This window comes from Alosa sapidissima, chromosome 4 (genome assembly GCF_018492685.1).
Source record: "Alosa sapidissima isolate fAloSap1 chromosome 4, fAloSap1.pri, whole genome shotgun sequence".
NCBI classification, from domain to species: Eukaryota; Metazoa; Chordata; class Actinopteri; order Clupeiformes; family Clupeidae; genus Alosa; species Alosa sapidissima.
Window position 1 is genome coordinate 11,490,437 of NC_055960.1, and position 12,315 is coordinate 11,502,751.

General features: G+C 41.7%; 1 protein-coding gene across 2 annotated transcripts in view; it reads left to right on the forward strand.

The window, feature by feature from the left end:
- Positions 1 to 97: 97 nt before the first annotated feature.
- Positions 98 to 12,315, forward strand: part of camk1a (calcium/calmodulin-dependent protein kinase Ia) — a 35,820-nt gene continuing 23,602 nt past the window's right edge. Inside the window, exons 1-2 of one of the 2 annotated variants that reach the window (XM_042089725.1) lie at positions 98 to 279; positions 3,866 to 3,968. In XM_042089725.1, coding sequence (XP_041945659.1) covers positions 222 to 279; positions 3,866 to 3,968 — 161 coding nt within the window. In that variant the 5' untranslated portion in view covers positions 98 to 221. Of the gene's footprint in view, positions 280 to 1,286; positions 1,371 to 3,865; positions 3,969 to 12,315 lie in introns of those variants that run through there. The other variant, XM_042089726.1, reaches the window with a different exon arrangement.

Below are 12,315 nucleotides of genomic sequence, written 5' to 3' on the forward strand. Positions count from 1 at the left end.
GGTCAATGTGGAAGTGGACAGCACATAGGCCTTTAAGACTGGGGATACATATGGACAATAAACTGGACTGGTCGTGCGCTGGACTGGACTGGTCAACACAGATGCGCTGTGTCGGAAAGGGCAGAGTCGGCTTTACTTCCTGAGGAGGCTGCGGTCATTCGTTGTCTGCAGTAAGCTCCTCTGCATGTTTGACCAGTCAGTCCTTGCCAGTGTCCTCTTTTATGCTGTGGTGTGCTGGGGATTCAGAAGAAGAGGGACGCTGGGCGACTGAACAGGCTGGTAAGGAAAGCTGGCTCTGTTGTTGGCATTGAGCTGGAGTCACTCACAACAACTGCAGAGAAACGGGCCATGAGTAGGAGGCTGTCAATCATTCACAATGACCACCACCCCCACTACACAGCACATTCAATAGGAGAATGTTCAGTGGCAGACTTCTGTAACTGTCATGGTCAAGACAGGTTGAGGAGGTCCTTTGTCCCCTGGGCCATCCAACTTTTCAAAACCACACTGCAGTGTAACTGCGTACAGGCATGGGTAAAGATGTGGGTCATTTCAGGCATAGAGCCGATCATTATGGAGCATGTCAGACTCTTCACACAATTCTTCCTCTTCCACCTATCTTACTCTTCCTCTCCTTCCTGTCCTTCCTCTCCTTCTCTTACCCATTTCCACTTGCTACCCAACTGATCTTGTATTTTCATCCACTGTTAAAAATGCCATATTATTTACTCGCTGGCAAATGTATATAAAACATGTAATCGCCAAAATGGTGATTATTGCTGTGCCTATTAGGTAGCTTATAAAAGAAAATAGTTAACTGTCACTTTGTATTAAATTGACAGATCTTGTTTGGATGGACAGTCACTGGACAATGCAGAAAATGCTTAGGCTATTTGAAAAAATCCATGGAATAGCCTATCAATGGGCTACCTCTGGGATAGTTGATCCCAGTCTCATAGGCCACAGTTATATGTTTTTTTTTTCTATAGGTTGCTATCTATGCATTAGAAGGAATGCATCAGGACGCCCTCAGTATTACTTGTAGAAAAGAATAGCACCGTCACAGCAATTACAGACTTAAACCATCTTTGGCACAATATTAGCCTCAAACGACTGCATGAAACAGTTTTTGAAGAGGTGTGTAGTTAAAATGCAACGATAGCTTGTTGTTTTGGTAGGCTTTAATTGCAGAATTATCACATTTCTGAATGTAAGAAGGCGCACTGAAGCCCACCAGAACAGAGCCACCTCCTCCGGTGGCTTCTTGACGTCAGGATAGGTCTAGCCACAGAATATCAGTTCGGACCGGTGAGCAGTGGATTATTGCGGAAACATAAACGAAGACAGGAGGTATTTTCCCAACAACACAGGTAAAAAGTATTTATTTCCTCGTGCAGTGGTATACATTAGAACAATGAAATGATTCTGAACGTTGCGTTAAAGCTGGGACAGAATATAACACGCTGTGCGTAACCAACTCATTTGTCATTTGATCAAGACTGCAATACTTGAAATATATTCCGATATTTTATATGGTCGGTAGCCTCCAAGTCGCTGAAATCTTGCCTATTCACCCTGTCATTCACATAGATGTTCTTAGTTTTCTGGAAATGTTTTTCTGAGGTTGCGCTTTGACCATACCCTTGCAGATTGTGGACGCATAATACATGTTTGTCCACGTTTTTCCCCCCCCCGAAACGTGTCGAGATGTAGCCTATTTCATATAACTGTACCAAGGACAGATACAGATGCATTTTCAGAACATTTTCAGATATTCTTATTCTGGGGTGGATTGCCTTGTCACACACACACACACACACACACACGCACGCACGCATAATGCGCTCTAATGCGAATCTTGCTTGAGAAATGAATTACGCTCAATCGCATTGTGTTGCCTTATTGCGGTGAAATGCATGCCTTCTAGACCAGAATGTTCTGCCTGACTAGAACTTCAGAGTAACTATATCATCGCATGTGCTGAAAATCACGTTTTATGTGACCAAACGAATGAAATGTAGAGTGCGTTAGTAGAGCGATCAGGGCTCTTGTGTCCTGACTTGTAGAAGTGGCCCATAAGACAGATGTACTGTCATTTTGTAGAGAATCACTTTAGGCTGGGATGAAGAAAAAATGTTCTCTGTATGTTCAAGCCCACTGTTTCAAAAGTGAAATGAAAAATAAGTTAAAAGAAGATAAATAAATCACTCTGCATAATGTTGCATGTTGCACGTGTGTGGGCCTAGGCACACCTTTATACTGTGTATTTGTCCTATACACACTTAAGATTGAAAAATGATACATACACATAATAGACACATAATAGTTCAATGACATCTGCAACACAGTTTTATTTGATGTTTTATATTGCAAGTAGTTCCTCTTCCCATAAACCCCAGAAAATATATCCTCCTGTAAAGCCTAAATTTACTTGGCAGCCCTAATGAATTGAACTAATTGGGACATTAATCAAATGTAATGGTGTTCAGAAGGTCATATCATGCAGTGAAGGCCAACATTAAGTCTCTAGTCGTACCCTCTATGGTTACACATAAAAGTAGTAGTTTTCTTTTGATAATAGGTCACATCACTATACAATGATCACACAGAGTTAGAACTGATGCATTTATTTGATCTATAGGCTACATCAGTCACACCAGTCGTCAAGTAGAGAGGCGTTGTGGGTTTCAGATGTTCCAAGTGAAATACAGAAAGACCTGGCTCCACCCGCCTGTTCTTATATGCATCTCAGTTTGGGTCTGGGTATACCAGAATACCAGTGGGCAAATAAGAGCAAAAGTAACAGAAAATAGTTCAATCTGGGGATTGATGTATACGAAAACCTGGCAGTCCTTAGTTGTGGTGTTGAGTGAAGACTTTGCTGCTGCAGAGGACCAAGAGGATATGCTGCGTGTTCATCTTACACATACACGATATATCCAATATAGCCATGCCCTTGGTACTTGTACTCCCAAATTGATTGTGGACAGAGTGAGTCTAAAAGTGTTTTACTGCGTCCTGCAAAGTCCGTAGGCTACTTTTCGATGACCATGGTGGCACAGAGCCGACTGACTGCGGGAGGCACTTGTGGACGCATCGCTTAAAAGTGTTTGAAGGTCACGGGAGAGTGTCAATGGAGAGTTTACCCATAATGTGTAGACACACAAAGAGTCTTTTTTTACAGGGAACAGCTATGGCTCAAACAATGTTTCTGCACCACCCACAGACATGCCTACATATTTGGGAATGTTTGGGAAGTTGAGTGTTGTTTTTGGGAGTGGGATAGGGCCAGGGAATGTGATGTTAATGCAAAGATAACATATGGTTGCCAGCCAACTTCCGCCACACAATACAGTGTATGTTAAGCAATCCTCACTATCCACCATGACTCATTTTATTTTCTCAAAGAGTTTTTCATTTGTTCCCTCTACTGTTAATATCTACAACTTTCAACCTCATTGTGTGGTGCTTTTCCTTGATGTCACCTTAATAGTCGGAAGTTCACCTCAAGAATTAGTTTGTCATTTCATGAGGTGCGCTCGCTTCTGTTTTTCCTGTGCTAATCATCTTAAGTGCTTGTCAGAAAATAAGTTAAGTGAGTTAAGTTAGACTTAATTTCATTTTGATGTATGGCACGTTAGCTTCACTCTACAGTATAGATGCTCACTTGATAAACCTATGCTGTGTACAGATGTGTTTAAAGCCAAATACTGCAGTTCTGGATAGCATCTTAATTTTGTCTATGCTGCGTGCTTAACAGTGCTGCAGGATTTTTGTTCCCTGCACCTTGTATTCCCCAGAGGAAATCAAAGATTGATATTGCTGCTCTGATGTCCTTTTCACCTTTGCCATTGTCCTGTGGTAGATAAGAGCAGCAGCAAGATGCCTTTGGGAGAGCAAGAAAATGCATGGAAAAAGAAGACCTCGGACATCAAGGAATTCTATGACTTCAAAGAGGTGCTGGGAACGTAAGTGTGTGTACGTGTGTGTGTGTGTGTGTAGGTGTGTGCAACTCTCCTATCTTCTTCCCTCCTCTAAAAATAATCTCATAATCTCAGTCATGAGCATTCACTCTGGATACCAGTGATCCTTAATATTCTGTGATCACGTTTTTGACAGGCAATGCGCGCGTGGCAGATATCTGCCTGATATGGCATCTCTCTCTCTCTCTCTGTCTCTCTCCTTGGGAGCTCCTTAGATATTGCAGTGATAGGATGAAATGTAAAAGCCTGTGAGTGCCCATGAGGACTATTCATGTTTTTTCTCAGTGATACTTCTGTACTGGCACTTTAGAGGGACTTATGAAGAAGGTGTGTCCATATATTTACTGTGTGTTCCCATAGCCCAGTCTTCAAATTCAGGACCTTGTGATGAAAGTAGACAGGCTACGAGAAATTAGTCAGGCTAGGCTCTCTTGCCTACTTCTGAGTCATTCTGTGTCAAATCAGATAAGGTTGTTGCTGCACTGTCTCAGATGTTGTTCAAACCTCGTCTATATCATGAATGAGTCCCAAAACTAAGGCATGTGAAACATTTTTGTTTTTACAAAAAAAAAAAAACTATGTGTAACTAGCTCAATGTGTGGACAAAGTATCAGTGTTTTACCTTAGATATAGATTGTCAGGAAGTTAGATTCCTCAGGAGCAAGACTGAAAAAGCATTTCATATGGTGTGAATACCTCAAATATTGACACAGCATTAATAAAGTATTGTATTTGCAGACAAAATACTGATTGATGTTATGTGGGTACAAAAAACACTTTATAGTTCCCATCACTCCCAATATCACTCTGCGATAGCCAGTGGTCTGTGATATCCAAGGCCTTTTATAAAATCAATGGACATGCAGTACAAACTTTTAATGGTCCAGTCATAGTGAGAATATGTGTGTCTTCCATCCTACAAAGTATGGGCAGGCTAGGAATAATTATTTTAAAGATATTTAAGATATATTTAAGATATCGTTTTGGGACCTAAAACAGTACGTAGACAAACTTTGAGCAAAATCTAAGATGATGCAATCAGTTTCCTGGATATTTGTATGATTCGACAGGGAATGACCCTTAGTTGTTTCTCTGTTTTCAAGGAGGCACCTGATCTAAACTTTATTCAGTTTTTTCTTTTCTTGTTGTAGGATATTTTTCATAATTCATCCATTAGGCTTCATATTACATGTATCAGTTGAACTGGCAACTAAAGAGTAGGCCTAATACTTGAGACTTTGTACTAGATGTCAACAACATTAATACACTCAACAAAGGTATCATAAAAACACAAAAAGCCTCGGCTATTGACAGAGGAACTGAAAATGCAGTATCATGCCATCAAATCATCAAATGTCAACCCAAAAACGTTTGTTATGTCATAAAGGCTAGCTAGTTGCTGCTCAGCTCAAGTATATATATGTATATTAGGAGGGTTAAAGGCTATAATGCCCCTCTAAGAGTGACTGCTGCATTGTGAGGGACTGTTAACAAATGACGTCAATGAAGACGGTTGAAGAGTTTTCGCTTTGAGCCGTAACCTCATTAGCACAGGACTCCCATCGGTTCATTGTGAAGATAATGAAGGAGATGGTGGCTAATCATCTTGGCTTGTGAAGAGGCTGAAGTAGATTTCCACTGCCTTTGTAGAAGTTTAAGCCACAGACGTTTTTTTAAAGTTAGATGAAAAGCCCTCAAGTGTCTTGACAAAGTGCCAGGTTTGGCTGGGGTTGAAAAGAATAGTGGTTGGCTGTTGAAAAAGGAAGAGAGTCTCTTTGCTAAAAGGCTTAGACTTTAAGTGTCACTTTCTTTTGATAGCTTGATTGCTAAGGTAATATTATGCAACATATAATCCGTGTAATTGTATTGCATATTATGTATAATGTAGTCGTTATTGCTCAGCTACAGGCACAACAGAAATGAGGTGAGAAAGTAAAATTGACAGAGATCTAAAACTGTCCAAACCTGAAAGCCAGTTGTCCACTGTCTGTACAATCAGAGGCTGTTACAAATAATTTAAAGTGAATACCCACTCAGGGAATCCAAATGATTTTATCTCTTTCTATCTGTCTTTCTCTGTGTGTGTCTGTTTGTGTATGACGACTTTAGCTCGCAAGCTTCTATTTTTACCTCTGTGGAATTTTTTATAACATCTCACCATCTTAAGGCACTTCCCAATTCTCCCCTTAGTGCCAGGAACGACGCGCCTGTGGCAGTTTTGATCAATGAAGCCTGCGTTGTGATGTTCACTGTTGAAGAAGCCACTGCCTCCCCTCCTAAGTGCTGTGCCCCCCATACCCATCCCTATCCCCCTGGAGTCCTGGAGTTATATTTATACTGTTTAACGTGTGGGAGGGGTGTGTGCATGTTTTATGTCACATTCACTCTCTGACACAGAGAATGTGTGTGTGTCTGTGTCCGTGAGTGTGTGTGCATGTGTGTGTCTGTGAGTGTGTGTGCATGTGTGTCTGTGTGTGTGTGCATGTGTGTGTGTGTGTGTGTGTGTGTGTGTTTGTATCTGTGTGAGTGCATGTGCACCTCCTCTGGTGCTATTCATGTTGCATTTGTCTTTGCCTTTCGCGTGATAATATATTCACAGATGCACTGCATGTTATATCAGATACAATCCTGTCCGTGCTATGTGACAGGGCTTTGGGGGCATTGCAAAGTCGCTGCCTGGGGCTATAGCTCTGGGGATGCGGATCCTCACTGGTATGAGGCACTTGTGACTGACCCCTGCCAATCCTGCCATTCTGTGGTCATTAAGAGGCTACAATAACCGCCTCCTTCCAGGGCTCGTGTTGCGTAGCTGCTCACCCAGGCATTATGAGAGAATAAACTGGATTTGGCCAAGGCTGAGTTCACATGGACAGCCTTGCAGTAGCGTCAGTGCCTTGTAGTGCCATGTCTCTGCACACCAAGGCACACCTTTGATGCTTGTTGTTGTTTTGTATGCATACACGTATCTATTTTTACTTTTTTAAGGTAGTTGTATAATTGTTGCTTTTTGTTTGTTGTTTTCTCAATGCCCCTGATTCAATTTTATTTATATTCAATTTTAACATGTTTCAGTATTGACATCTTAGGGTAGTATTTGCTATTTTGTATTTAAATCAATATGAATCCAATGCTAGTACTTCCAGTGGGGTTCAGAGACCTATATTGTATTATCAGAGACAGTGTAAATACGTACAGTGGTGGAACATCAAGCACTTGTCCAGACTTCATCTTCACGTGTGGCTTATCACTCCAAAACACATCTGAGAGAGTCCTGAGAGGGGAAAAAAACTTTTGTGTGGGATACTTTTCAGCCATCAAGCTTCAGACTAGTAGACTTTGGTGTTTAATCCACCCCAGTCATCAGAGAGTGATTGGACATGTGCCGTATGTGTTACACGTGTTACACTTTTGATACGTCTGGAAGTTATCTATTGCCACATTAGTAAAACGTCATGTTTGTTCATGCAGGTGCTTCTTGTTTGTTTACAGAAAAAATATTTCCAGTTGAAAAAAGAGAGAAAAACACACAGAGTGTGTGTGTGTGTGTGTGTGTGTGTGTGTGTGTGCAAGTGCACGTGTGTGTGGATGTGTGTGTGTGTGTCTGTGTGTTGTGCCCAGCTGCAACCTATCACCATCCGTCCACCACGGCCCAGGATTTATTTCCGACTCAGTTCATTCACACTCTCCCGAGTTTACAGTGTTACAGTGTTGTACCAACCAGACAAAATGTCAAGATCACGCCACAGCAGGTCTGCCCCACAGCAACTGTCAATTTTAGTACACACACACACACACACACACACACACACACACACACACACACACACACACACACACACACTGTTTATGCTTCAGCATCTGCTCCCTCAGCAAAAGCTCCGGGAGAGAGAGAGACTTGGACTTGGCCTTGGACTTGGAAGGGGATGAAGTCCACTACAGAAATAAATCACACTCAACCTTGAATGGGGCAGGAGGGACAAACGTAGGCATGTGGCATTGTTTTATTCTGCATTCTTCTGTTAGTCTGTGTGCAGCCATGGACAAGGTAGTTGTTGGTTTTCATGTTTAAAGGCAATCATGTAATCTACCACATTGCTCAGGCTCATTAGCATCATATTGTAATCTTATGCCAACTAATTTCAACAGAAATTGTACTTTGTGGGTAAAAATGAACCATAAATATTTTTATTTCTACATCAGATATCTAACATTACATAAAGTGCCGAGGGATACCTGCACATTTTCTCTTTAATCACGCGCATCATGCTGGCCTCGCAGCATCCCAAGCCCAGGCATCCTGAAGGCTTAATCCGGCTGCATGTGTTGACGAAAAGCTCCTTACTTTCCCAAAGGAGATTACGGAATTGGTTTAGCCGTGAATTCAGTGAGTTGAGTCAATTGATTTATTCTTTTTCAAAAGATTGCATTTCCCCCCCCCCAACCCAGCTAATCTCACACAATTACTTCATCTGTTTAGAGAGACGTCTGTACAGGACAGTGGAGGTGCCCTCAGGGGAAGGAGGTTCAGGCCTAAAGCCTGGAGCTCAGGTGAACAGAGGTGTGTGTGTGTGTGTTGGGATTATGTTTGGAGTCCTCCGTCCTGGTACCTGCTATTGAGACTGTAACTGGTGAGAAGGAAAAGCCATATAGATAGTTTAGTTTTAGATTTGAAGTAAAAGAGTGGAGTGTTTCTTTTTTTTTTTTCAGAGATGGCTGGTCAGCTTACTATGCCTCTTTGCACACTTTTGTTATTAGCAATGCAGCAGCAGTCTAGATATGCAGTTTGCTTGGCAGCACAGTGAGATCACGAGCGTATGAATGAGTCTGGTCATAAAAACATAACAGACCACTGTGGACTAATACAATTAATGTGGCATTTGGAATGACTTGGAATTGTTTTTGGTCCATGCCTATCATTGATGTTAATGGAACGTTTATGAGTAAATCTAAAAATAGAGCCTTGTGGGGTATGGAAATGAAAGCCATTGATAACTCCAGTGAAATGCTCCCCAAGGCTTTTCTGTTGCTGAAGTTTTTTGTCCATAAAGGTTGCTTTGTTAGTGATTTTGTTTATGACAGTTACATATATAATAGGCTTGGTTGTTGATTGGCCACTGTGTGAAATCCCCTACCTATAGCACTAGGAATTTAACATCTCTCCTGTGTATATATGGTATGCTACTGTAATGGGCTAACACCTCCAGTAGGCACAGCTTGGCACATGATATTTGTTCAGCTCCACTGCAGATGTTATAAAATGTAAGCTATTGCGCTAGGATATGAATGTCACTTGTGAGTGTGAATGCATGTATTCCATCATTTTTGTAATGCTGTTTATTATTATTATTATTATTATTATAATTATTATTATTATTATTATTATTATTATTATTATTATTATTATTACCATATTTTATTATCAGAGGTAGTGCAAGTACAAGGACAGTATGTTTGTGGAACATAACTGGAAGCATGTCTCTTGACATGTGGTTTTATTGTAAACATTTAGGAGACCTAGAAGACCTTTTATCTGGGATATTTTTCAGCCACGGAGCTTAAGTGCAGAAGAGTAGATCAGAGTAGCCATCAGAGAGTGATTGGACACATAACTGTAAAGGCGGTGTTTTCACTTTTTAAGATATTGCTTCAGATAGGGTGATGAAAGGCTGCTGGTTACCACAGCTACATGCACAGAGATGGAAAATGTGTGGCACTGTCACTATGGCGACTATGAAAGGTTATATTTTAGGGGCCTCCCTGCTGGATGTGATGCCTTGGCCTCCCTTCTGTTTTACTTTCCCAACAGAGTCTGTCAGGAGATTTGGGAGATGTGTGTCTAATTGTTATCCTCATGGATTTAGATATAGAGGGATGGAGAGTGAAGAGAGAGAGAGAGAGAGAGAAAGAAAGAGAGAGAGAGAGTGAGAGAGAGAGAGACAGAGAGTCATTGCACTCCAGAATTCTTCCTCTTCCTCTGTGACTGAATCCTGTTTTACTGAACAGGCACGCTATGCAGGCACTGTTTGAAGAATCATAATTGATATTGGTTCAGAGCCTTATAAACTCCTCAATTAATTTACAGACAAACATTTAGTCTGATGGTTTATTTACTGTTGTTATTTGCTGTGCTTACTCAAAGTGAGTCATTTGGTGTTTTACAAACACAATGCATCTGTGTTTACTATGACCTAATAGAGTAACAAAGCCCTGCAGTGTCAACCACTTAGCCTAAATAAAACCCCTTTATTTAGGGCCTTTTACTGAACAGTGTGTCAAACCCCTCAGACTAAACATGCAAGGCATTTACTGGTGCACTTGGCCAAATACAGAAGAAGATAATGACGATTGGAAGAAGATACTGTAATTTATTGACTATTAACCAAGGTTTATACATTGATTTGCGCATTTTTTTCTAGCTTTGAAGTTAATATACATGGGAATATATTTAGTTTCTTCATTCTTCTTTATGATTAAATCACAATCTGATTCTGATTCATTGGGTCATTGGGCACTGTTGCGGTTAATACATGGTTTTATTTTTTTATTTGCTTAAAACACTGTCCTGTGGTTTATACACAATGTTGCAAATACAGGGGGAATTACTGTAATAATGATTGCAGCGCATTCCTTTCTTTTCTTCATGAATATTCAGAGATATTATTTCAAAGGCTGCTGAAATTTCTTAAGCCCAGAATTAAGTTGCAGACCAATTCATTAACATAAATGCAAATATGTGTAAATACATGTACCGTGTAATTTGTGTGAGGCTTATGTGCAGGTTAAGTATGCATTTACAGAAGGAGCTTTTAACAGATGTGAAATATGAGACTGCATAGTAACTGGACAGATTAATCAAGGCCTGGATTTCCACTGAATCAAGTCATTGACCTTTGCATTTGCGAGGGCCTCGCCTCACCAGCTAGGCAGCAGAAATGATGCAGCGGTGCTGCAGGGGGTGCTCTTTTATTCCCCCACTAGCACTGCCCCTCACTGCATGGCAGGTGGCAGCCACGACCAGCTGGAGCCGGAGGAAGAAGAGGTGGAAGAAGAGGGGTGTGGAGGTGTTAGGCTGGCACAGTGCCTGGCAGTGTTGTGCCAGCCTGGCTGAAGGGTAAAGGGTCGTTGGTGAAGGTGGTGGGTGAAGGGTGGAGATGGATGGACAGACGAGGGCAAGGAGAAGAGAAGGGGAGAGAAGAGAGCTGGCACCTGCATCATGGGAAATCGATGTGCTGATAGATGGCTGTGTCTGTCGCCGATGTTAAACAACCGATGCTGAACTGGACGCTGATGAATTCAGCGTCTGATTGATGGCAGAGGCCCTGCAGCAGAGAATGGCCATTACGTGTCATGTTTTTGCCCACTCAGCAGACATGCATCACTGGGAGAGGTGTCACTTTAAACATGGCAGGCTTGCTTGCTCATAGATGAGAGAGATATTCATATCTATATTTCTCTCATTTTCCATAATGGTGTTACTCAGTGTGTGTGTCTCTGTGTGTGTGTGTGTGTGTGTGTGTGTGTGTGTGTGTCTTACTAACACTTCATAATGCTTCTAGTATCTTAATGAGTAATGCTTCATAGTGCTTCTAGTATCTTACTGAGTAACGCTTCATAGTGCTTCTAGTATCTTACTGAGTAACGCTTCATAACGCTTCTAGTGTGAAAAGCAGCAGATTGATTAACATTCAACAGCTGACTGAGCGAGAGAGAGGGGGATACAGTGTGTGCTTATACTTCTCAGGCTGTATGTGTGCATTTTAATTTAAACATCAATGACAGGTGCACATTTGATTTAGCCCTCTAGCAAGTCCAGAAATAGAGAATGTAATTATATGTGTTGAATCAAAACTGGGATAAACCCAGCTGCAGTTTCAGTTAAGCCCTTCTCCATATACGTCTCTTAAGGCCAGACGGAATCCCAAGGACACTGGACATCATCACTGTATAGCAAAGGGGCTAATGCTAAATTGGCCACCTTCATCACTGGCCGCCCCTACAACATATACATCAAAGTGGCCTCGATCTCTCCACCACAGACGGCACTCCGTGGCGAGAAGGAGTTTTCCGGATTAGAATTACTGTTTTAATCAGGGGGAGAGTGATGGCGTGCTGCCGCTCCGCTTGCTGCACTCTCACGCGTGCCCTTTGAAAGTGACTGATGGCGGGGTGTGTGTGTGTGTGAGTGTGTATGTGTGTGTGAGTGTGTATGTGTGAGTGTGTGTGTGTGTGTGTGTATGTGTGTGTGTGTGTGTGTGGTGTTTGTGTGTGTGTGGTGTGTGTGTGTGTGTGTGTGTGTGTGTGTGTGTGTGTGTGTGGTGTTTGTGTTTGTGTG